Raw genomic sequence first — 26,508 nt, 5'->3', positions numbered from 1 at the left:
ACCCTGGATTATATCGTCTGACTATTAATTGTATAGTCTGACGTAGGCTGGACTGAGATCAATAATAAAATAATAAATAAAGACATCATTAATGACCAAACACGACATCATCCCCTACCAGTTGGTATCAACGTTTGGAAGTTGAATAGGAAGTGTTTGAACAGTTATAAATTTTTGTGTGACCTAATTTCTCTTTATGCGCTTGCTGTGCCTAAGATTACTATTTGCAGTCACAGCATTTTTTACAGAGCTTTCATGATGATCTGTTTTTCGATCAAAGCCTTCTTGACTTTGTTGTAGTCTTCGTTTGGGATATCTGGATAAAGCATTGCCATTACGTTTGGGTTGAGCTTTCTTTTTTTCTTTTGTATTATGAGATTGTCTATTGTGCGACATAGTTCCAGACTTTGACTGTTCATTCATAATTGTCGTAGTCAATAATTTACTAGGGGCGTAGTCTGAGGGCAATTTTTGCTTTTTGTTCTTTTCAGCCTCATTATTTTTCTTTTTTACTACTTCACCATTTTGATTTATGGATTTACCCAGCTTGCGCCAATAAATGTTAATTGACTCGGGATCAGTGAATGCCTCAGCAGTTAACCAGCTGTCATCGTCTTTGCTATAGTTTTTCCAGCGTACGAGGTATTCTCTATTTCCAGGTTCGCCTCTATGATTGATGATTGCCTCAATTTCGTACAATTCATCTTTTGGAATGATTTCATCCTGTGAAATAAGCTTTAATTCTTCTGGAGAATAATTTCGAGACATGAGCGTTTCGTCAACATCACGAAGTATATAAGCACCACCTTGTACTTGGCGTACAACACGATATGGACCTTTGTAAACCGGGGAGAGGCTATTGTACTGCTCTCTGTCACGCACCATTACGTAACTTCCTTCCGGGAATGTGGACTGACGATTTTTGCTGTCAGCTTTTTCCTTTTGCCTTTTGGTGTAAAGGTCGGTCCTATCCTGTATAGCAGGGAAGACAACTTGCGACATATAGTCGATTCTTTTCAGCAACTCATCGCGCGGCATGTACTCCTTCTTTTTTAATTCACCAGCATCATCCCTGTATTCAATGAAGTCATTTATGTTGCGAGCAAACATCAATGAAAAAGGTGTGGTCTGCAAGCGTGTGGAGATCTTATTGTTGATCATGAGCTGCACAGATGGAATGTAATGATGCCAATCTTCGGTGGCACCTTCAAGGAACTTTGCTAATATCTTTTTAGCAGATTGAACGTAACGTTCAGCAGCTCCATTTGCTGAGGGATGGTAAGGAGTAGTGTATCTTTTGTCGATACCCATTGCATTGAACAGATTCTCTAAAATTTCATTTTTGAATTCAGAGCCGTTATCGCTACATACAAAGTGTCTAGGATAGCCGAGTAAGGAAAATGTATCAACCATGGCACCTGCGACGGTTTTTGCCTTTTTGTCTACTAGGGGTTTCAATACGCAGAATCTGGTGCAAATGTCGACTAGAATCAACACGTATGTATACATGTTGCTACTGGATTGAAAAGGCCCAATTAAATCAAAAGCATAGGCATCCCCAGGAACATAAGCGTAGACAGGTCGATGAGGATTATAACCCTTTTTAGCAATATTGTACTTTTGACAGGTATTGCACTTGCTTACATAGTTTACTGCATCGGCTAATAAAATTGGCCAATGTAGGTTTTGGTTGTGGATTGATTTTACAATATGATCAGCTCCAAAATGTCCGAATTTATGGACTCCATCAAGAATCTCTTGTCGATCCTCATATGGTGGAGTGATATAATCCTTGTCACTGAATTTGGTAGGACTTTGGACATAGAACACTTTTCGGTTCTCTTTTTTCATTTTTAATCCATGTTCCTTTTTTAGATTTGGTTTGTAAGCAAGATTTTGGTGTTTTACTGTGCTGCTATTAGAATCACTCCCTGCCAGTTCTTTTTCAGGAGGAAAAAGACGTGAAAGAGCATCAGGTAAAACATTTTGTACACCGGGTATATGGACGATGTCAAAATCATAGGACAATAATGTGTCCATCCAACCCACCATCATGGGGTTGAGTTCATCGGACGTGAACAAGTATGTGAGTGCTCGATGATCAGAATATAAGGTAAAGTGATGACCATATAAAAATTTGTGAAACTTTTTCAAAGCAAACACAATAGCGAGGAGTTCACGTCGAGTGACAGAATAATTTCGTTCAGATTGGGATAAAGAGCGTGCCATGAAGCCGAGGTATTTGATGGTGGTAACAGTGAGTCCATCCGACTGTTTTTCGTCAAATTTCTGGAACAGAACTGCACCAACACCAGTGTTAGATGCATCAGTGGCAACGTAAAGAGACTTGGTAGGATCGTATGGACTCAAAACAACGTTGGAACATAATATGTCTTTGATGCTTTGAAAGTGAACTTGCAGTTCGCGTCTCCAATTGATATCATCTATGAACGCAACATTTCGTAACGCATCTAGAGGAGCGGTGAGTGTGGCAGCACAAGGGATGTGTGCACGAAAGTAATTGACAGTGCCCAGCCATTGCATCATTTCTCTGCCGGTCTTGGGACGGGGCCAGTCAGCAATATTGGTCAATTTACGTGGATCCAAGCTTTTCCCTTTTTCAGAAATGCAGAAACCCAACAGATGAACTGTCATGTTTTGACATGGCAATAAGATAACAGTCTTATCAATCTAAGCTAAATCTTTACAAATGAGTTTGAATAAGAATAGATCCTGATAATTACCAACTGCCCTGAACAGCCAAGTTTCACTTTCATCTCAACAGTTGATTATTTACATCAGTTTATAAAATTTTTCTTATACATGTCAAATCATATCGGTCGTAACTATCTCTTGTCATTTAATCTCAGGTCTTGCTCAAACTAATATAAATAGCCTGGGAATCTTTCTTTAATAAAAGTATTCGACTTTAGAACTATTGTTCGGTCTTGTTAATTCTTCTTTGTTCATATTTTTATACTTAAAACACTTCATGAACACTTCTTTTGCCAAAGTGACATTTCTGAGGATTGAGGATCATGTTATGTTGAGTGAGTCTATCAATGACTGCACTGACAGCTTGATAATGCTTCTCCATGGAATCACCTGTAGTGCCAATCACAATATCATCCACGTATACATGAACATTGGATAGATCACTGAGGATGAGGTTCATGATGCGCATGAAATGGCTAGAGACATGTTTTAATCCAAATGGTGCTGAACGAAACATGTATTGTTTGTTTCTGTGAGTAAAAGTGGTTTTGACCTGATCTGATTTACGAATGGGTAATCGATGGAATGCACTTTTGAGATCGAGTGAGGTGAAAATTGTAGAACCCGCAAGATCATGAAAAATGTCGTCAATCAACGGCAATGGATAGTTATCAGATTCCAATAGAGCATTGATTTTACGAGGATCAATACATGGTCTGTAATCAGTGGGATTACCATTCGCATCCTTTTTTGGAGCAAATGTGATTGGACTGTTCCATGGTGAGGGTGGTGCACGTACAATGACACCGTTCTCGAGCCATGTTTTTACAGCCTCATCAAAGATTGGCATCATCTTATTTGCAATAGGATACTGCCGGACATGTGCATGTTTTCCATGAGAGGTGTCTAACTTCACTACTGCTTCTGGTAGATTACATAAGGAATGAACATCAATCTGCTGATTTTTATCAATGTGAGATTGCAGTGCTTTTAGTAAAGCTTCATGTTCATCTGGTGTGCCAGCATTGGAAACATTTGGAATGTATTCTGAGTCTTCAATAGAATCATCAAATTTGACTTTGTTATCATCCCAATTAGTGGCAACACGAACAAGGTGAATTCCTAAACTTGGTAAAATATCCCTCCCGAAAATAGCGTCTACTTTATCATGCATATTTAACACCTCAAATTCATGAGCTACAGTTTGCCCTTTGTATCCGACATTTAATTTATCGGTCACACCCAATCGTTTAACAGTTTTTTCTTTATCTGCTAACAGTAATGAACCATGAACTGGAATAATACGCAGTTTCAATTTATTAACAACATTTTTGCTTATGAAAGAAACATCTGCGCCTGTGTCGACGAGAGCTATTAATCTATGATTGTTCAATAAGAAAGGAGTGTGTAATGAGTAAGGGCTTTGAAGCATAGTAGGATGTGTCTCCTCTTTTGTTTTTAAACTATAGCAACGAATATTACCTTGCTTGTGCTTCTTTTTCTCCCGAATTTGTTTTAACGCTTTTTGAAACGGACTGATGATTTCATCATCATTTAAGAGGTCATTCATAACCTCATCCGCAGGATGTGTTTGCATGATCTCTGGTTCAGTAGCGGTCTGTTTCTCAACCTTCTCAATATTATGAACCGTTATACGTGAATCGTTTGCATTATGAATTTTCTCTTCAAATGATCTACGCCTTTGGGAAAAATTACCAGTGTAGTTTTTGGGTGCATCTTTGCGTGCTCTAAAACCCGTATCTTTATTCAAGTAATGGTCACGACGTTTTTCCATTTCTCGACATTTGTCGAGGTGACCTGGGGTATATTTCTCCCCACAATAGCGACATTTAGGCGTGCTGTGTGCCGGCCTTTTATGGAAATTCCTTTCCCTATTCTTGTTTTCGGGAAAGTACCTCTGCTCGTCGCCATGAAACTTTCTTTTCGTTTCTATTTGCCTTGGTGCCTTCTTGTCGGCAGGCTTGAACTGAGATCGTTCCTGATTTTTCAAACCAGGGAAGATCTTCTTGCATTCTTCTATGAAATGCATCTTGTTGTTTTCTATGATTGTCTGGATTTTCGACAACGTATCATCTTCCAAGATGAAATCAGCATTCTTATTGGCGCGTATTTCAGCCAGTCTTCTTTCCAAACAATCCTTGACAGGTGGAAGCAATGTGCCCAGGAAGTGCATCACTGCCAGCGGACTGTCCGCAAACTTGGCTTTGGTCAAAAGATCTATGTATCTGTCCACATACATGTTCAAGTACTCGCCGTTGGGCTGCTTGATTCTCATCAGCTTTTGACGATACTGCAAGTAGGTGAAGGACTCACCAAACTTGTCTATGAGAGCGGTCTTGGCACCTTCCCAATTACTGTTCTTAAAATCAGCGACAGTCAGCTTATGTTGGAGCCAATTGATGCTCCTATCATCCTGGCCATTTTCAATGGACAACTGGAGCTATCCTAGCCAGTTCTTGTCAATGTTGACACCATAATGTTTCACGATGGCCTCAAACTTCCTGATGAAGTCCTTTACTGTCTTAAAGGCATTGTCATTCTTCACATCATCAGGACTGACCTTGCTGGAAGAGTAATACTTAGGATTGTAAGCAGCACTGACCAACAGGCGAAAGGGAGGTATGACCTTGATGGGGACAGTAGGCTCAGACTCACGAGTATTGTTGGTATTGTTCCCAACCTCATTTATCTTTTGGCTAATTTCATTAGCGCTAACCTCAAGCTTGGTAATATGCTCCTCGTAATAATCCAAATCTTCCCTATACTCGCGTATTTGGATCTTAAGAGCCTTTCTTTTTGACTCATCTTCTTCAAGATCACGCTTCTCAACTAACTTGTCGAGCAAGTCAGCTGTCTCATCGTACTTACGATTAAAGCGTTTTAACTTCTCAGGGATGCTGCTCTTACTTTTCGAAACAGACTTAGAAGAACGCGAGGCGTTCTTTTTCTCACCACTAATGGCGTGGCGAGCGTTGTTCAGAGGTGCATCCTCCATCACAACGTCATCTTCAGCAGTGGACAGACTAATTGCGTCACCACGTACTAAGGACGATTCGTCCTTCTTTATGGAAAGAGAGTTAAGTCTCTCTCCTATAGCACCACTGACTGAGTCAGCAGGAGAAGGCGAACGAGAACGGGAACCAGTGACCATTTCCACGTAGGAAGGCGACCCAGGACGGTCAGAAAAGTTGTCCAGGCCAGGGGCCACAGGGGAAGCAGGACAAGAGGAAGCAACCTCAGAAACAACAGAGGACAAAGAGGAAACAGAAGAGATGGAAGCACGAGATGTGCGAGTGGGGCGGTTGTTGCGGGTGATGACGGCCATGTTATAAAGGTAATAGCAGTTGGAGTGGCTTATTGAAAAAAATATGATATTTGGTACTTATAATGTAAAAACAGTAAGAAGTCAATAGCTAACAACTACTATTTATTAAGTAAGAAAAAGGAGAGGAACTAATAATTTAGAATGAACCCTGGATTATATCGTCTGACTATTAATTGTATAGTCTGACGTAGGCTGGACTGAGATCAATAATAAAATAATAAATAAAGACATCATTAATGACCAAACACGACAACTATGATTGAACAATTCCACACTTTTCCAAATTTAGAACAATAAGATCAGTATTTGTCATCCTAGCGAGTCTAATCAATTGTCAACCCCAAAAGTAATTAGATCAAAGTTAATTGACTGGTTATTATTTCTATTGTTCAACTTCAGATGCATATATTAGAACATCGACAAGCTTTAGCTTAATCATTGGTTCTTCAGCACGACATCGTTGCCGAGTCTATATCTTTTATATCTACGCTCACAAAGAATATAAATAGATGCCAACTTTTTATCCATTAAACGGGGCTCTTTTGCAATATAAAGAAATCTGCAATAAAGAAGGATTTTAATTTTATATTGCTGCTATTGTTTTTTTGTTTAATTTTTTTATTTAATCTTACGATTAAAACAACCAGAACAGATCTTAATGAAAACAGCCACTCTTCTACAACAAGTAGTAATAAATTAAATGGCAATATAAATTCTAAAAGATCTACACGGTATTAGTTATACCTGGGAGGGGATTATGTTGTAGAACAGAGTCTGATCATAACGGACATTGAATAATCACAGCTAAAAGAAGTATATTAAAATTGATAAAAGATAATAATTTAAATCTTTATTAAATAAAATATATTCTTCTTTTTTTTATATAAAACTATCACTATTAGATTCATTCTATGAAGTAAACATGAACACTAAATAAGTCATGATCTTTACTATTCATCATTTCTGTAAATGAATAATAATGGATCAGGCACCTAGTCAACTTTGATCTGACTGGAGGCATTTCATATAAATATATCTTTCCTCTCAATGAAGACGGGACAACTCTCCCAGATCAGTTAAAGAACAATAAGATCTATAAAAACAACGAATTAAAAATTTTCATAATCGATTCAGTGATCACTATTCAATCAAACGTGTCAATGATTGGATCTACGCTCATAACTACTCATTTACCCGCCAACTGATAGAAGAATATAAATAGTGGACTTTGTAATGTTTTCTTTTCAAGATTAAGATTGTCTTAAATAAAGTTCAGTCTCAAAAAGTATTTTTTGGTTTTATTGTTATTTCTTTTACTTTACCAGAACATAACAGTATGAAGAGGAAAGGCAGTTTAAAGTTTAAATTGGTTTTATATAGTTTATTTTATAAATATTACAAATAAGGAAAATAAAAGCGTGGCTCTTGGAGCATTTACCACATTTTCAGACTCGTCTAAGTCCACTACAGTATTGGCACATTTGTACGCAGTCACATTTACAGACAAATATCACTTTAGCAATAAATTCCTGTTTAGGGTTTATTATCGCCTAAATGCTTTGTTACATTCTTGAACACTATACTTTATATGTTTATATAAAGAGCCACTATACGTTATATGACTTCACCCTACCAAGCACCTATTTTTTACAACAAATAGAGCTCATCTTGACATCTCAAACCTCATTTTGACATTCAGTTAAACAAACATCTTTTTACTTGCCACATTCATTCCAGAAAAGATAATTACAACCTGGAAGGAGGCAAAGTCATGTTTTGACATGTCAATAAGATAACAGTCTTATCATTCTAAGCTAAATCTTTACAAATGAGTTTGAATAAGAATAGATCCTGATAATTACCAACTGCCCTGAACAGCCACGTTTCACTTTCATCTCAGCAGTTGATTATTTACATCAGTTTATAAAATTTTTCTTATACATGTCAAATCATATAGGTCGTAACTATCTCTTGTCATTTAATCTCAGGCCTTGCTCAACTAATATAAATAGCCTTGGAATCTTTCTTTAATAAAAGCATTCGACTTTAGAACTATTGTTCGGTCTCGTTAATTCTTCTTTTTCATATTTTTTTATACTTAAAAACACTTCATGCTGAAGAACCAATGATTAAGCTAAAGCTTGTCGATGTTCTAATATATGCATCTGAAGTTGAACAATAGAAATAATAACCAGTCAATTAACTTTGATCTAATTACTTTTGGGGTTGACAATTGATTAGACTCGCTAGGATGACAAATACTGATCTTATTGTTCTAAATTTGGAAAAGTGTGGAATTGTTCAATCATAGTTTAATCTTTGTGTATCGTTATTTATTTTAATACAACTGATATCTTATAGAAAATAACTATGCTTACAACACATTGAACGGGGCTCTTTTGCAATATAAAGAAATCTGCAATAAAGAAGGATTTTAATTTTATATTGCTGCTATTGTTTTTTTATTTAATTTTTTATTTAATCTTGCGATTAAAACATGTACATTTCTTTTTTTTAATATTTAACAAAAAAATAAAACTTTGAGATATGAAAGAAATATACATTACAAGTTTTTCTTTTTTTTAAAAAAACCAAAGGTTATGCGTATTAATATGTTGAATTTGCTTGGACTTTCAGTTTATGACTAATTTCTTACATGTTGATGCTACTTGAACACAAGAACATTAGACAAAGGACAGAGATTAAAAACTTTACTGAGTACTCTAGTATTCTTTTTTTTTATTCTCATGCATCTTATATCGCTAGTTCCTCTTAAAATAAAGAGGTAAAGCCCAGATGCAATTTAACTGCACAAGAGATAATTTTGTGGTATTTACACGTGTAATAAAGTAATAATGTAAGTTACTACGAACAATGGTCCTCCAAATTAGGAATATTGGACATTGTATTACGCCACTTCAAATAAAATCCCCATCCACTCCAGAATATTCTAATAAGTTCCTGGATCAGGATTAATAATTACTTCTGGATAAGAAGATGTTAAACTATGCCAATCATATAAATAACTCATCGTCTAATATCGATTAATAATCAATAGTCATATACTGTAAATATTAATATTTAGCCGTGATTAGAAAAGTATAAATACCCTCATATTTTTAACTTGAATAAAGGACAATCTGTTGTAGAACAGTAACTGATTGTAGTTGACATTAATAAATATAAGTCTTAATACAAGATCATAATTAAAATAAAATAAAATATAAGTTTATTTAAATAAGATCATACAATCAATTCCAATTAAACATGTTCTTTTAGAATATGTATTGTATTCATGAGAGTTCTTTGATAAGAAGACGTATCAACTAAAATAACCAAATCCAATCCAATGTCAGGAATATTGCTAATCTTTCACATAATTGAAATAACGCGTAAAATAACGTTATTCAATTCAGTGAGGAATTCCCAGAATAAAAGATAATCTATGACAGACATACAAAAGAACAAATGAAAAGTTTTCATAATCATAATTATAGATAACACTTGCTAAAGTACCTGAATATTAGAAGAACGCTTACAATAGAAGATATCAAGCCACTCACTCAATAAGATATAAATACCTGCCTTCAATTAGAATAATTTTTTACTTTAACTTCAACTGAAATAAAGATCAGTCTCAAAAAGTACTCAAACTGTTTCTTGATCTTTGTTTTTACCTTTTCCTTTATTATTTAAACCATTATACAACACAATCTACTTTGAGTCTCACTTATTTTTACATTTGTTGATTGACTTAGTACTTTTTATATTATAAAACCTCAAATATCACAAATTTCTTAGCGTAAACCAGGCTCAAGAAGATGTACTATCTTGTCTAATTTTTTCAATGTTTGACGATCATTCTATTACAAAATTTAACCATGCGTTATCTTTACCTAAGTCTCTAATGATGTCTGTGCAATCCTAATGTTTATAATAAATACGCGATGAGGCCTAAAAAACTTACAATATGTTAAAAAAATATGTGAATAGATACCTCTAACTCTATATTCAGATAGAGCAGGAGGCGATAGTGACAGGTGAGCGTCAGGATCACCTTTATTCACAGAAAAAAAACAAAAGATGATTGGTGAAGTGTTTTAAGTATAAAAAAATATGAAAAAGAAGAATTAACGAGACCGAACAATAGTTCTAAAGTCGAATGCTTTTATTAAAGAAAGATTCCAAGGCTATTTATATTAGTTGAGCAAGGCCTGAGATTAAATGACAAGAGATAGTTACGACCGATATGATTTGACTTAAGAAAAATTGTTAATAATTAACTGTTGAGATGAAAGTGAAACTTGGCTGTTCAGGGCAGTTGGTAATTATCAGGATCTATTCTTATTCAAACTCATTTGTAAAGATTTAGCTTAGAATGATAAGACTGTTATCTTATTGACATGTCAAAGCATGACAGTCCCCTTCATAGCTTTGTAGTATAATATCCAGTTGAACAATTCCATTCAGCACAATTTTTTTTGTCATCGTAGTACATCATGTCGTTAATTATACGAGCAAGTTCACCATTACAATAATCATATGACTTATTTAGCGATCGACAAAGTAAGCGAAGATCCATTCTGAATTTATAATTGCAATTGAATGACTCAGTATCCCCCCTAATCATAATAATGATATTTACTACAATAAACACTAGAGACATCGTATACAATAAAGATATGTATACCAGTGTGTCCATATTTGTGTGCCTATGAATAGGCTATTGATGATAGGGCCCTAAAAGTACAAAACAAAATCCATTTCAGAATATTGACTAATAGCCGTTTCATTAAATATCTCTGGTGTGAACAAATGATTTTCAAGTCTAAACAAGACAAAATTATTTGGTTACACTATCTAGCATTCCTTTTGTGCACCTACATGTGACGATATAGCTTTATTACACCAACTTCTTCCATGTTGGCATTCATAATACGACTGTTTAAATATTTTAAAACATGCTTTATGTTATTTTCACACTAAACCAATTAAAGGTGATATTAGTATGTATTCAAACATAGTATAGTAATTTATGTCTTACTCCTTCAATTTTTTCTTTGATTATATCACAGTAGGTATCCGATCTCCCAAGTTCTATTCTAAAAATTCGCTTTAATTCTGTGCGCTGATCTTCGTTCAGCAGGGAGAGTTGGCTGTGTACGCTTTCATCAGTTAAATCTATTACATTATTCATAGTAATACTAAAGCAAAGACAATTAGTAGCAGTAATTTAAAAGAAAAAAGATGAATCTTACGTAGTAAAATATTGATCTTTACTATTTGCTTCATCAAACATGTGAAGGCGATTCACGTAGTAGGTTTTCAAATACGACATTAAAGACACATCTAAACCTTGCAACTTAACTTGATCCTCTTCCTCAACCTAAAGTAAGAAGATAAATAAAAAAAGATTGTTTAGTTACATATCCTTCCAATGATTATTATTGAGAAGTATCTTACATTAATTTTCTTTCTACAACTAAGTGGTATCATCAATCGTTCTTTTTGAGTAATCTTGTTTTGTACAATTTACAAAGCGATATGTTTCATTAATAATAATGTCATTTCTGATATTTGATGTAATAGGCAAGTTTGTCCAGAATCCCAAAGTTTCCGTTGTGTTCAAGCATTATTAATACATAGTATATATGAGGCTATTTTATAGGCATTTTAATGGAAAGAACTTACTCTAAATTCAGAATTGATTGTGACTATTGTCTAGCGCTTTGATTTCAAGTCATTTCGCTTTGGTAAAGCTTCTACAGATTCCTTGAAGTCGTTTTCTGTAATATGTTTTTGATCTGATATATATTTTCCAGCAATAAGAAATTCCACGCTGAGCTTATCATGGTTATAGTGTTCTTCTAGCCATTCTATTACCTTCCTGTATTAAATATACATGTTATCAATTAAGAACAAGTATTTGACAGGAAAATGAATGACACTTACCAAGTAATTGTCATATTTTCTTTATCGATTAAAATATTTTGTTGTCAATAATAACGATGTAACTTGTTAGTACTTGGGATTTGGATTGTATTGAAATGATGTAGATTTGTTTAGTTTGAGGTTTGAAGCCTTGAATGACTTGAGCTTAGTTAGCTTGATTGAGCGTTTAATAGTTCCTTTGATAGAATAATTTGGCTTTAAGTAGTCACCAGACCTTTATAGATCAATAAGGTTAAGAGTAAGATTGTTTGATAAAAGATAAAAATAAAAGGGGTTTTTCTTGATTCGTGGTAACTCCGTTATCAGATCAGAAAGAATAAGTAAAAATAAAAAGAAAAGAAAAGGTAATTGTGACCCAATAAGAAAAGATTGCTTTTTAAGCGCAAGAGGATTTGATTTATTGAATTTATTGGATGTCTGTTATTTTGTTTAAAATATTCACCTTATTTATATAAAAATTGGCGTGGCTTATTGTTTATGTTGTTTGTAATCTATGTCGACCAACATCAATGTCGCTGGACATCAAAATTTACTCTTGTGATTATCATTGTTCTCCAGACCCAATATTTCATCATTTGTGCTACAATAATAAAGCACAAGTCAGGGAACAAAATATACAATATTTTCAACAATAAACATCCAGAGTTTATATACTCTTTAAATCATAAATATTAATATACGTATTACGTAGATGGTCAGGTGTTATATGTTATTATGCAGATATATATGATGTAGTAAGGTGACTCAATTAAAAAAAAGCTATCTTATTCTCACAATTTTAAGAAAAAAAAATTTACTGTTTCAGCTACAAATTTAAACCTTAGTCAGGACCGTCTCATTTAGAAAGAACCTTAAAGCAACACAACACATAATTATCTCTCACAACAGTTGGTGGAGTAGCTGGGCGTCTTTATGTAGAAGACTAAACAGCACAAAGCTTATAAATCCTATAGTAAAGCAAAGAAAAGAGTGTATTATTATATGACCAAAGAATTAAGACTGTTACGGTTTGTAGACGAGCAAAGAAGCAAATAAGAAATACACACATATATATACTGTCAAGGCATATAGCTAGAAGGGCAAACGAATGTTTGTACACCAAATATAAAACAATGAATATACGAAAAGAGCAAGTAATTCTTGTAGCACAATAACCCGGCGTATACTGTTTTGTCGCGAAACAAGAAGGAAAAAAAAAGCTAATGATTAATCTAATCTTCAAAAGAAGACCCTGTACTCTTAAGTGAATTGCATAATGAAATTGCTACAACAGCGATTAGGCCAACAAATTGTCATTGTAAAACTGTGAGAAATCATGCAAATATTGTAATACTAGGGACCACAAGTCTGGTGGTTACACACGTTTCAAGAAGAAAGAGATCGCAAGAGTCAATTAGATAGATGTAGTAGAAGAAAGCAGAAATAAGCACTTCATCTGGTCTCTCCTTTGTTATATAAGGTGAGGAAGAACTATCTACAGTTAAAGATTCTAATGGATCAATTAACCTCATTACACTTCATGAAAATTAGCCCGTCTTTGCGGCAGGAGCAGAAGAAAAGAAGGCCGAATCAAAATTGCTCCTAGATGAAAGAAAAATTATTCAAATAAGAAATCTGGAAAAGCTAAAACCGCCAAAATCCATCACAGGCAACTCAACGACATGGCCAAGGCGAAAGGAGAGATACCGTCTTCTACCGATAGGAAGATAGAAAGAGAAATTCCCGTCTTGGTGATTCAAGGTGCTAACTCAGCATATCTGATCAATCTAAAGAATGTTATATGGTACACCAAGGTGGAGTTGCTGTTGCCACAAATGCTATACTATTCTCTTGACCTTTGGTGTTAATCTCTTCATCTATTGATCTACAGATTGTTTTTCAAAAAAAGCAGAGATGTGTCAAATGAGAACATATAAGTGAATCCTATTCAAACTATAATGTTTGACATTTTTACAAACTCTATGCAAGCACCACAACTGCAGACTGTATATCAATGATGAGAATGGGTACAGTCAGGAGCTAATGGATGGAGGGACAGTGGCATAAGTATTATCTCTATAATTGGTCAAGGCACGGGAAAAAGATAAAGATATCACGACCACCAACAAAACAATCAAATGCAGTGATGGTGAAATTGATATTCCAGTAGGCGCTGTCAAGATAAATCTTCAATTCAGTCGGGCATTAACGATAACTCATGCCTTTTGTATAACCAAACATCCGAACACACCCTCCATCTTAGAACGAACTTTTTCATGGCTATCAAGACATTAGCTGAACCTGCTAACAACAAGTCAGTCCTTAAACAAGATTATGATTAAAAATTGTATATCGTTAATACGTACTCTGATTACGGCCATGACTTTGGGAGTAGTGTTACAGAAGAAGAGGATCGATGGATTATTCCTATTTCTAATAAGAACAGTCATTCAAATAAAAAAAAAGTGGGGGCTCTTCTTAAACAAGCATATGTCTTTCAACCGGGAGAGAGACTCAGTTGCTTTAGTTTGCTCTGGAACAAGACGCAAAACGAAAAGATTTTAGGTTGATTATATTTGATAGTAATAATAGTGAAGATGTATGGAGTTAGACCAGCCCACTATGCTTACTATTAGATACAGTTCGTGCTAGAGGATAGTGCTAGGTGCTTACAGTCAATAGTATTGGAGAGAATTAAATAGCTGGGTTGAGACTAAATCAGGAATGACAAAAAAACTAGACAAGACAAGGGATTTACTTATGATCCTTGACTAATATTAATTGAATAAAATCACAAAGGGTATTTATACAAAAGCTGAAGGACGTTTTCAGATTATTATGAATGTATTATTATACAACAATTTGGGATAATGACAAAATAGCTAAACTTTGATCTGACTGAAAGAATTTCATATAAACACATCCATCCTCTCAATGAAGACGGGACAATTCTCCCAGATCAGTTAAAGAACAATAAGATTCACAAAAACAACGAATTAAAACTTTCATAATCGATTCAGTGATCATTCTTCAATCAAACATGTCAATTATTGGATCTTCGCTCATAACTACTTATTTACCCGCCAACTGATAGAGGAATATAGATAGTAGACTTTGTAATGGTTTCTTTTCAAGAAGAGATTGTCTAAGATAAAGTTCAGTCTCAAAAAGTATTTTTTTGGTTTTATTGCTAATTTGATAATTACCTTACCAGAACATAACATGCCCCACCATACAAGTGCCGCACAGGACACATCCTTAACTATTTATAAACTTCATGGATAAATGCCTAACACGTTTATCCAACCGCTTGCGTCATCCTTTATGAACCTAACCACCTATTTCATATAAAAAGATCTACCATTGTAATCAGCTGATTTCACACTGATGTCTATGACCCGTCTTCCCCTTATTACTCACTCACTTTCTTTTTTCTTTTTTTTTTTCTTACCCTTGCTCCCATAAGAGATTTTTCAGCTTCTTTTACATCTTATTTGATTTGGTTTGGGCAATTATGGATGTTTTGATACGTCGCATACTCATCTAAGCCTGTAAATAAGACATTAGTTTAAACGTACTCCTTCCTCTATTGTAAATCGAAATCTCTAATAATATAAAGCATAGGGTTCAATAAATCCTTATCAAATTTGAATATTGAAACCAATATATCTTTTTTTTTTAATTTGTTCTTTTGGTTTTTAAAAGTATTGTAGCAAGGAATTTCTAATCGTATTTTCACAGGATTGAACGAATGTTAACTGTATCGTACATAATCAGAGTATAGCTATGTTTAAGCGTTTATCTAATAAAATATGTGGGTCAATTATTATAGATTCGTAAAAATGGGCATGTCTGGATTGTCTAATTTACTACATTACCTATGTACACGTAAGTAATGTAACCATAAAGAAAAAGAATCAAGAGTCAAAAGAATAAACTCTTTTACAAGCCATTACTAACCTTCTCCTGCTGACGGTTTTCAATATTTACATTTTAATATATTTTATCGATCTTCAATTTTTTTCATGGTAGCCTATGCTCAATAAAATAAGTTATTTTTGGCTCGCTGAAACTTTATCATTATTTATCATCACTGTGCTCTTTAGCTCCACAATAAGTACAAACTCTTTTTGTACAACAATTACTATCATTCTATATGTCTATACTGGTATATATCATTGATAATACTTATAATACAATTATCATTGTCATCGTTGTCATCAGTCACTTCATACGCAGCATTCATTGTGAAATAAAATGAAATGTTTAAATTAACAGATAAAAACATTAGGTTGGTTAATGAACCTTAGCTATATAAATTGCTTATAGAGTAGTTTTCTATTCATATCTGAATTCAAATACAGAATACAATAACTTTATAATCAAAACATAGTCAAGATGTAATGAAAGCGTCTCTTCTAGTGAGTTTATGAGCCGCAGAATTAAAATTTGAATAAACATAGTTGAGCAGCCATTGTTGTAAGCTTGTTATAAACATAGTTTGCCAATTAGAGTGAGACGTGTAGTTTCTAATACAGCTTGGCTCAGTGTTCCCATAGTGGTATCTGTGACGATAACAAATATATTTGAGTAGCAATGAGCAACGAAGCAGATACAAAGCTTTATTTATTTACGAGATTTTCTGTACCAAAGAATGGCAACATCATGACTTAATAATGTAAACACAGTAAAATTTTTAATTACAACAAAGCTCATTTTAAAATTGATAGCCTTGAAGATAACCTCAGCTTACGCTGTGGCGAAATAAATAAACCGTATATTATGAATCATGGGATTACGACACTATTTAGTGTAGTGTATGTTACTGTACATCCCATTGATTATGTTAAAAAGAATGTTAAATAAATAGCGGCTAATTATTTGCTTTGTTATATTCTCGCAAGTTCGTTACATTGGCCATTTAATGGTTTTATTTTTGATTGTTCCAAAAGTAAATTTAAATATCTCTCGTAATTTTGATTTAAAAAAGCAATTAAAGATAAACTATAACAAATTGTCACTTATTATACAATTTAAAGGTTACTGTAGAAAAGGAGATCATGTTTTACTCCTTTTTTTGTGTGCCTTTTTTATGTGTGACATGAGAAACAATAAAGTTTATATATTTCTGTCCTTTAAATTCTCTCTTTTCCCCTTTTCTCTCATCACACATGTCAGTACCAATCTATTCACCAACAAGTGGATCCATTAGTTCTTCAACTCAACCAGGTCTTTATGAATACCTCTCAGAATTAGTATCCAAACGTGTAGCCACCATTAAATACATTCGAAAAGCTCATGAAGGAAATACACATTGGTTTAATACTATTTTATTAACAAGAGAAAATCTTCAAACAATGTATCCTAATTCTAAAATGGTTAAAAGGTATTAAAGGATGTGTGTACGTATAATAGCCCGATTGAAGAATATTGACTCTATAAAGAACATACAATTTTTATGCACTAGGCTTATCTTTGGGCGCTATTTTAGATATAACGAATCCTTTAGATTACATTAAAGCCTTAAGTCAAATTATGGCTGAATTTGAAAGACATACTGATGAATCAAAGCAAAAAATGGTAACTTGCATTATATATCTTTTACATACATTTTGCTAAAAATCCTTTACAGAAAAATATCTTTAGAAAGACGAAAACTGATAATTCAGATAATACTGGTGATTATGGTTATTTAATATTACCGCACATTGTAAGGCTTATTTTTTACATATGATTTTTTCTTAAAAAAGTGTTGTTGTTAGCCTTTTGAAATGGATTATCTTGAAACCTTTTTTACTTTGATTGATATTATAGCAGAGGCATATTATAAACTACTTGTAGGTACAGAAGGTCCCATCTGTACTCAAGCCTTTTTTGAGCTGGTTCTCAAATGTGATGGAAAGTTTAAGGTAAGCTAGATATTATAAATGAAAAGAGACAGAGTGAAGGGCTTAGTGTAATGTAGAAAATAGTGTCAATGGTCACTAAAGAGTTAGATCAAATGGCAAGGGATGCTATTAAAGATGAACTAAGAATGATTGATCCAATCTCTCAAGCAACACGGACTAATTATCCAATCGAGTTTGAGGGCGATACCTGAGGGAAGAAGAAAAATTAACATTTTGTTATTGTTGCATACTCTAATCAATTCGTTTACTTGTATGTTATTCTAAAAGAAAGAATGCACACCTATAAAATATCATACAGAGTAATATCATAGAATTAAAAAAAAAATTATTATAAAATAAATCTAAATTGTACCACTTTCATCAGAAAGTGGGTTTGATCTTCAAGCATATTATTTGTAGAAAAAAAAAAAAAAAAAAAACCAAAAGTATTGATTTTTTCGTGTATAGAAAGTGAAAACAACAACAAAAAAACAAAAAAGAAACTAGAAAATTAACTGTGTATTTACAAAAGATATTAAAAAAAAGTAGTAGCATACTTCAAGGAAGAGGAAGAGGGGAAAGATTAGATTATCCAAAACAAGGTTTGCCTAAAAAGAAGTAAAATTAAAGCCTTCAAATAGTTTGGATGTGAATTGCTCAAACGATTCTGCTGTAGATCCAATTTCGGGTTTTTTATAAGATTCCATCGGACCATCTTTGTATTTAGCGAATTTATTATAATTTGGTGTGTCGGGTATACATGGTTCTTGATCTTGAATCAAATTGAATTTTTCATCATTTCCAGTATTTGATAAAGATGGCCGACCTTCAACAGTAAATGGACTGGAGATTTTGTCCTTCACAACTTCATGAATGTTCTTTTTAGTGCCAGCTTTAAACTGAAATTTAATAGAAAATAAAATATAAAAAGAATGAGAATGCCATGATACGATAAAAATAGGAAACATGTAAATATTTACCTTGAATGATTCAATATTAGCGAACGTGGTCTCTTTTGATTTTCTCTTGGAACTATATATCCTCTTTAATTTATGCTTAATTTTAGAGAACGATATTGTATTCTTTTTTATAGGGTTTTCATCGTCTGTCGTTCGCGATTCCTCTACTGCAGATTCATAACAAGCGCTTTCTTCGTAACAGCTTGATGGTGCAGGGCTGATGTAACTTCCTCTTGTAGTAGGAGTAGATTTTCTATATTTTTCAGAGATTGTATCATTAATATTATTCGTAATTATACTGCCGTGAATTTTTGCTGGTACAGAAAGAAAACCATCAATAGTATCGTAGGCAGATTTGGGAGAAATATTAGGAGTAATAAATGGTGTGCCAACCTCTTTATCAGTAATTGAGTTTGTTGAAGAGATTGGAATTGATGGGTTGATATCTGGGAACAATTTGTCTAGACATAAATTTCCCTCTTCAAGTCTCTCTTCTAACTGTTTGGTTGCAAGGTATAAAAGATAATTGCTTTCCCCACTGTTTTCTTTGCATCGTAAAAGTTCATCATAATATTCACTACTTCTTATCGAATGAATTGAGGCTTCTAGTAAAATATCTTGCTCAGATTCTTCAATAGACGGAGGATTTTCGTGTAATACAAGTGAATCACTGGATACTGCCCCAGAAGGCTGGTTTATACTGCTCAACACAAGGCTTTCGGAGGAAGTATTATCTCGATTATAAAACGGCATTGGTGAAAACTTTTCCATAAGGGAATTATCAAGAAAGAGTTCGAATTGAAAGAAAGAGAAATGGCATTAAAAAAACTTATTTTATGCTGCTTAAAGATAATTCTCCGTAGATTTATTTTAATTAGCTTTTTTTCTGAAAATTTATATTTCTAACAGGCAAAAATATCACTAGTCAGTTAAAAAACAGGGGGTTTTTTTTTTTTTTTTTTTTTTTTTTTTTTTTTTTTTTTTTTTTTGCAACAGTCACCTGATTTGAAAGCTCGCTGACAACTGTTCTTTTAGAAGAAAAATTGATGCAAAAGATAGAACAAAGATAATAGCGATAATGAATACATATAAAAGAAAAAAAAAATTAGCAAGTAAAAAATAAATAATGTATCAATACACGAAACTTACCAATAACTCGAAACCTACATTCAATGATAAAAGAAGTAACAGCTGAATATTAATAAACAAAGTACCAAGTTATTGAAGTTTAAGCATACTGGAGTGTATCCAAGGTAATACAGCGATAATCGTGCTGGAAAGTAAAAGGGTTTTAGGTAAATCTCATCGTTCTTCATTCTCTTCAGATCTTCTTCTTCTAGTTGGGGTTCTTCTTTCATCCCCAGTATGCTGAAACCTCTCTGGTATTTCACCATTCAAGCGAAGGTTACGAACAATATAAGTCATATTTAGACATGCTGTCAAATCTCGATTTAATAAATGTTCACAAATCCCTTCAGCACCTGAGCTATTTTGTATAATCACTTATTTTGATTTGCACATCTAAGAGTCAAAAAAAAAAAAAAAAAAAGGTCAGCGAACAACTATAATAATTATTGGTCAGAGTATTTGATAACCAAAGTAAAACATGATAAATAACTTCAGAATTATTTTACCTTTGACATGGCCGTAGATTCAGTATCCTCTTGAAGGTTGTTCGACTACAATATTCACAAGAGGGGGCAGCACTGACTTGTTCGAAACTCATCAATCAAATACACTAAAAATCCACGCTTCTTCAGCAGCCTTCTGAATCCGACGCCTCTCATAGGCTCTTGATACCGGGTATTTGGAGCAGAATAGTTACTCATAACAGAAACAGCATCGTTTCCAAACTTGCTTTTTAGTTTGGTGACCATATCCTCGCTAGATTTCTGCCTTCTAATGTACTTTGATTGTTTCAATTTTCGATGTAAGGGATGAATAGTCAAATGATTGGTTGTAGTTTCAGTATAATGGCTTCGTAACAATTCAGTAACCAATACACAGTTTCTAAAGTATTATTCAAAGTTTTGTAGATCTACCGATCGAGCACTTACAAGAGTATTTTCAGCATTCTGTAGTTCTTGTGGTTTAACAGCTTCACAGTTGCGATGATACTTTTTTTTTTTTTTTTTAAAAAAAAATCTCATCTTGACAAGACTTGGTGTATCTATATGGGCCTGATGAATCAGCAGTAAAACTTTCATGTACACAGTACAAAAAGTCTCGTTTTCCAGGGTCAATAGTAACACAGCGACCAGTAATTTTCATGTTGTTGTACGTTAAGGTCTGTTATGTAAGATGCAGATTCTACGAAGATGCTTTGAAGACCAATGCATCTATGATTTCTACTCTATCTTTTTTTGAAGGCTTTGCCTTCCGCATTATCTATTTGACTTGCTCCACGAAATCGAAGCATGCCAAGTTCTTGAGGTTTCAAAGCTGCAGAATTCATATTAATCATCTCGGCCCAGAGGTTTATTTTATAGACACTATTAGTCCACCAACGGCCAAGAACATGATGACAAAGAATTTTACTATCAATTGTTGCATAGCCAGGTATCCAGGTCCTACAAAGAGGAAAGCAATTGAAAATAGGTAATCCGAGAGCTTCAAATAAGCGAGCAAATTGATAGTGGGCAATTATATGCACACATGGATTGGATTTGACATCATGATAAATATTATTCAGTCTGAATGTGTATCGGACGGGATACGAAGTCAAGATGGGTATTAGTCTTTGTAAAGCTTGGTTGTAAATCAGATCTTGAGAAGGAAGTTCGATAGAAGAAGGATCAATGATTTCCTTGAATTGTCTTGCCGGAAATGTGACTTATTCATATACTTCATTGGAGGTTGCTTCATTGTCCACGTCTTCTTCTTGCCTTTGTCTAATCAAGTCTGTTTTTCTTTGATAAATTTGTAATAAGTTGCTCGACGAAAACGATTGCCAAAGTGGGCTCCAATATTATTGGTATAAGCAGTATGTATTTTCAATCCTTCTACGGAAGATAATTGTTGAGCATATTTAGGCCCGAGCCTTATATAAGTAATATAATCGAGGTATCTTTGAATGTATTGACCAATGAATGTACGTCTGCGAGCTGTTACCTCACACACACAGCCACGACGATAATGTACTAAGGATAACCATACCTCAGAAAAGAATTCCTTGTTAATATAAGATATGAATTTAGATAAAGAATAAACTTTTTTTGTAGTAGCATGGATGATGTTTACGAACTCCTCCAATCGCTCTCAATACTGCTCGTTCCGTCCAATACCGTCGATAGATAATTTAACAGATAAAATAGAATCACAGGAAGCAAGAGTACCAATAGTACTCATTGGGCCAGCTGAAGTGCTTGGTAGAGAATCTTCATGAATGATGAAGACTAGCTTCAATAATGAAATAAGAAAGGTGTGAAAGATCAATTATTGCGTTACGCCAAGCATAATTTGTCTATTTGAATATGTATATAATTAATACTATCGTAAACTAATAAGGTTCGAATGTAGGATTGATAAAAGTAAGAGAAAAAAGGAGATAGATGAGGAGTTATATAGTGTTTTTCGGCAATAGTATAACTTTGATTAATAGCATTGCTTGTTCTTTGTTATGGAATGTATTATAAAATATCTAGTGACTAAACAAAATTATGACTGCATTAATAAGTGAATAAAACTAAATGAACAGAAGGCACTCTGTAACATGGTGAAAAAAAAAAGAAGCTATACTTTTGCATATGTACTTAAGACAAGGACCAGAGCACAACTGTTTGAATTCTATTTCTCCTTACGGTGTAGTAAAAGTCAAAATAAAAAGACCAAGGGCACTTGTCCCTTCGAAGAAGAGAAAGGCAGCAGGAGGTACTCGGAATTTTGAAATACCAAAAGGGGGGCTGTTACTGAGTATTATAGTTTCATTGCAAATACTCTTGATATTTTGTATTGGCAAGAATAATTGAAGGGTAGCTACATTGTTATGGATAATTCTCCTATTTACAAGAATATTGATATCAGAACATGCACCGAGCAACACTGCTACGGCTGTGTTTATCTTCCGGATTACTCCCCTGTGCTCAACCCAATTGGACAGTTTTGATCAGTATGTAAAAGTAGACTTAAAAGAGAAGAGTTTTTGCAGGAAGAGACATTGTCATCTAGAAGTGAAGATGCATACAGCACAATCCTTTTGAGCGATCTTCAAGAACTTTATAGATATTCAGCCGCTAGATAGAGAACTGCTTACACTGTAAGCCAAAGCAATTTTTTTTCTTTGGATGTATGCCATCACCTTTTTCAAAAAAAATTAGCCGTCTTTTTTCAAATCCTTAGATTTGCTATAAAATATCACCGTAGTTTTTTCCCCAAAATCTATTGAAAAGTTTGTATAACATCAAAAATGAAACGTTGACTTTACCATTATTTCGTCGAGAATAGTTCCTCATAATGTCTGGTACAAGGTGATTTTCGTGAAGCCAGAGGATCACTTAATCAAGCTCTTTGTCTAGTGGAGATCTATCTATTCGTCGTTGTTATTATCGTACCATACCATTTTTGGCCATCTTAGATATAAAGTTGGTATACGATACAGTTGATCGCTGCCCCATATAGAGGAAAATTGAAGGAATAACTCCAGCCCCACTCATTGGCCTGCTCCAAAACATGTTTGATGATGCCCAGATAGAAGTCCTACTCAATAATGCCACTTCAACCAGATTCTGGCCGGGCACTGGCTTCCTTCAAGGATCTGTTCTCTCCCCACTCCTTTATTCTATATATATCAACAGTTTACCTCAGCTACTTCGTCCGCAACCACTGTCTGAAAATCTCTCTCCAATATAAATGATATTTCTTCTCTACTCTGAAGATATTGTTTTTATAGAAGACAAAGACCAAATGATCAGCCTACTGAAGGCTTGCGAAGATCACAGTTACCAATTATGATATAGATAGAACCTAAGCAAGTGTATCATACTATATCGAGCCCTACAACACATCCCTTACACACTTTGTAGCCAAACAATTCCCTCACGACCATTCTTCTCTTATCTGGATCCCTTTTTCTTCTGGTGGGCACATCAACTTAGAACTGCACAATGCAAATATCATAACAACCCTTTCCGTTTTGAATCAATTCTCAACCATTAGTTTACACTCAAAAGGCTTTGCTTCTCTTCTCCCCACTCATTTTTATTTCCAAATAGCTCGCGTTCAACTAGAGTATGGTTTAATCATTACAAAAATTACTTCTTTCCTCACAGCACAAATAGAAGATGCACGGAACACATGTCTATGCTAGATATTTGATGGCTCACCTTGATTGTCTACCAAAGTAATGCTTCATATGGCTAAGCTATCAACTATGCAACATATAGTTACATTCTTCAATCTCAGTTTCTCTTGCGCTCCCTTATTCTTTTTGAAGAAGTCCTACTCTCTTGCCTCCTTCCTCTTATCTGTACTCAGGCAACCGATCTCAATAGTATACTATTTCTAAGTCTCCTATATGGAAACGATATCAATCTCACCCAGAACCATTAGACAGGTGCTTATTACAAGCAGTACAGCTACAATCTCGACAAGACAATCTCAATTACAACCGATCGACACGAAACTCTACACTTTTCTTCCATTGTCACCCAGAAATCTCTTTCGATTTTATCCTTCGGTTACCTATGACCAGCGTTGAACGAAGTCAATATATATGATGGATCCTTGGCTGGCTTCCCGGGAGCCATTCTAAACCCTGTCCACTTCACCCTAACCCAATTTTTGGCCAGGTGCCATTCTATTCATTGTCTCCATATGTACCCCTAATTCCAGATACTTGAAACCGTTCTAGATTCAGCTTCCTTTCTTTTAAATATACAGCCTACTCGGTAACCACATTCTTTTCAAACTGCCCTTCCTTGGACTGTTCGACGGCCTATAATTTGCGCCATTCTTTACGAACTGGACTACCCCAACTTGCAAAACTTCCGCCTGCACCACCACCTGAGCTATAACAAAGACTCCTCGATTGGCTTCCCTCTTCTCCACACCAGTATTTCTAATACTTGCACCCATTTCCCTTCCTTCCCTATCATTTTTGACCTTGGTCCCATAAAGAGCTTTTTAGTTTTCATTTTATCTTCTAATCTGTCTCGGGCGAAAACAGTGTGTAATTGGACATCACACACCTAATTGAGATTAAATTATTGATAAATAAAATCCTTGTTAAAATGTATAACATAAAAAACCCCCCCCACCATTTTGCTTATTTCTATGAGGTTTTTGATTGAATATAATACACCGTATGTGATTGGAATGCAAAATCGAGAAAGTACCAAACACTGTTTTTTTAACTAGTTGGCAGTGACAAAATGTACTGATGAAAACTCGTATACTGTAGTAAGTAGCTCATGTTCATCTTTAAGTAAAATTCAGCTTTACATTAAATAAGCATCCTATGGCTGTAATGGCTTGCATTTGTATAAGATAGTAAAAGTATGCATATAGTTTAACTCTGGACAGTCTTACAAAATATGATATGAACATTTAAATTGTAAGTATATGGTGTTACACTTGTCCTTTTTACGTTGTATCTATACAAGAATGAAATTACATTGGGAATTTAACATAATCTTTTATTAAAGGCTCAATTGAGTGTATAAAATAAAAAAAAATAAATAAATGTCCACTAGGACCAGGTCGATCCATTAGGAAATTAATGTTAAGAAAAACTCCTTTGGGATCAAAGGTAAAAAATGTAAAAGGAAAAGGGATGAGCAGAGTCATCAAAGAAAAGTTAGAGGAGCATATATAGGGAGCAAAAGAGAAAATGCGCTTGCAGGATACTGGCCCGTTCTTACATGAAAGTAGTCTAGATAGGTGATGCATTATTTTGGTGGATGCCTTTCCTCAAGCATCATAAATCCTTCTGATACAGATGTCTTTCATTTCTTCAAGAGCATGGAGTTGAGGGCTTGCGAATCAGTTGATTGCCAAACCGTATTCGGGCTGTGGAAGTACGATGTGCGTAGAGAACCTAGTTGAGAGAAACTTGGAGAAATCATAGGGATTTACATCAATGAATGGCAGCATGTTCATCATGGCAAGAGCCTTATGCATGTTGTGCTAAATGGGTTCATCTGGATCAAGATATCCATCCGGTTTGAATGGGATGCAGAGGAGCTTTTTGATAAACTAGACAGTAGTACAATCATTAAATACTCCTTTTTTCTTATATATCCAATAGACTACTTATTGGATAATTGTTTATATATATATATTTTTAAAAGTACAAACATTTTCATTAGAAACGCTTTATAAGTATTTCTTTCTTAATTTTTTTGAATATTAAGAGGAAGTCCAGCATAATGATTTAGTTCGCAGCATATATATATATATAGGGCTCCTTGTACGAAATACGCTTTGTAAAAGGTGATATTGTGCCAAAAATTCTTTAGAATTCCTCTCTTGGAAGATACAACAACACAATGATAAGTATTCATTTCTTTGCTCTTTTTATCTTTAGAAATAGTTTGAAGAAAAGGGCATACATTTTTTTATTGCTTTCTTGTTTGGCACAAATAATTTACTGATTTTTCTGTTCTGTTATGCTTAAGCGACTGACACCTCCATGCAGTTAGAGGGATTCTCTTTGAGATTAAACGAGCGACGA

At 34.2% G+C, this 26,508-nt stretch overlaps 7 protein-coding genes across 7 annotated transcripts; 1 reads left to right on the top strand and 6 right to left on the bottom strand.

Annotated features, from left to right (window-relative positions):
- Window positions 1-242: 242 nt before the first annotated feature.
- RO3G_02222 (uncharacterized protein) lies at window positions 243-2,655 on the bottom strand (the record flags this gene model as incomplete). Its single annotated transcript, XM_067656813.1, has 2 exons — window positions 243-316; window positions 447-2,655. The coding sequence occupies 2 exons, from the start codon at window positions 2,653-2,655 to the stop codon at window positions 243-245; spliced, it is 2,283 nt and encodes a 760-aa protein (XP_067512914.1).
- Window positions 2,656-2,980: 325 nt separating this feature from the next.
- On the bottom strand, window positions 2,981-6,061 carry RO3G_02221 (uncharacterized protein; the record flags this gene model as incomplete). Its single annotated transcript, XM_067656812.1, has 3 exons — window positions 2,981-4,086; window positions 4,198-5,176; window positions 5,255-6,061. 3 exons carry the CDS (start codon window positions 6,059-6,061, stop codon window positions 2,981-2,983), a joined length of 2,892 nt encoding a protein of 963 aa, XP_067512913.1.
- A 4,551-nt stretch (window positions 6,062-10,612) lies between these two features.
- Window positions 10,613-11,629, bottom strand: RO3G_02220 (uncharacterized protein; the record flags this gene model as incomplete). Its single annotated transcript, XM_067656811.1, has 6 exons — window positions 10,613-10,683; window positions 10,969-11,002; window positions 11,106-11,242; window positions 11,342-11,447; window positions 11,525-11,537; window positions 11,598-11,629. 6 exons carry the CDS (start codon window positions 11,627-11,629, stop codon window positions 10,613-10,615), a joined length of 393 nt encoding a protein of 130 aa, XP_067512912.1.
- Window positions 11,630-11,782: 153 nt separating this feature from the next.
- RO3G_02219 (uncharacterized protein) lies at window positions 11,783-12,027 on the bottom strand (the record flags this gene model as incomplete). Its single annotated transcript, XM_067656810.1, has 2 exons — window positions 11,783-11,948; window positions 12,014-12,027. 2 exons carry the CDS (start codon window positions 12,025-12,027, stop codon window positions 11,783-11,785), a joined length of 180 nt encoding a protein of 59 aa, XP_067512911.1.
- Window positions 12,028-17,163: 5,136 nt separating this feature from the next.
- RO3G_02218 (uncharacterized protein) lies at window positions 17,164-18,092 on the top strand (the record flags this gene model as incomplete). The annotated part of the gene is made up of 4 exons (XM_067656809.1): window positions 17,164-17,370; window positions 17,625-17,702; window positions 17,755-17,901; window positions 17,958-18,092. 4 exons carry the CDS (start codon window positions 17,164-17,166, stop codon window positions 18,090-18,092), a joined length of 567 nt encoding a protein of 188 aa, XP_067512910.1.
- Window positions 18,093-18,488: 396 nt separating this feature from the next.
- On the bottom strand, window positions 18,489-19,592 carry RO3G_02217 (uncharacterized protein; the record flags this gene model as incomplete). Its single annotated transcript, XM_067656808.1, has 2 exons — window positions 18,489-18,779; window positions 18,861-19,592. 2 exons carry the CDS (start codon window positions 19,590-19,592, stop codon window positions 18,489-18,491), a joined length of 1,023 nt encoding a protein of 340 aa, XP_067512909.1.
- Window positions 19,593-20,527: 935 nt separating this feature from the next.
- RO3G_02216 (uncharacterized protein) lies at window positions 20,528-20,716 on the bottom strand (the record flags this gene model as incomplete). The annotated part of the gene is made up of 1 exon (XM_067656807.1): window positions 20,528-20,716. One exon carries the CDS (start codon window positions 20,714-20,716, stop codon window positions 20,528-20,530), a length of 189 nt encoding a protein of 62 aa, XP_067512908.1.
- Window positions 20,717-26,508: the final 5,792 nt, after the last annotated feature.

This window comes from Rhizopus delemar, genomic scaffold (genome assembly GCF_000149305.1).
Source record: "Rhizopus delemar RA 99-880 supercont3.1 genomic scaffold, whole genome shotgun sequence".
NCBI classification, from domain to species: Eukaryota; Fungi; Mucoromycota; class Mucoromycetes; order Mucorales; family Rhizopodaceae; genus Rhizopus; species Rhizopus delemar.
This window is presented reverse-complemented; position numbering and strand designations above follow the sequence as displayed.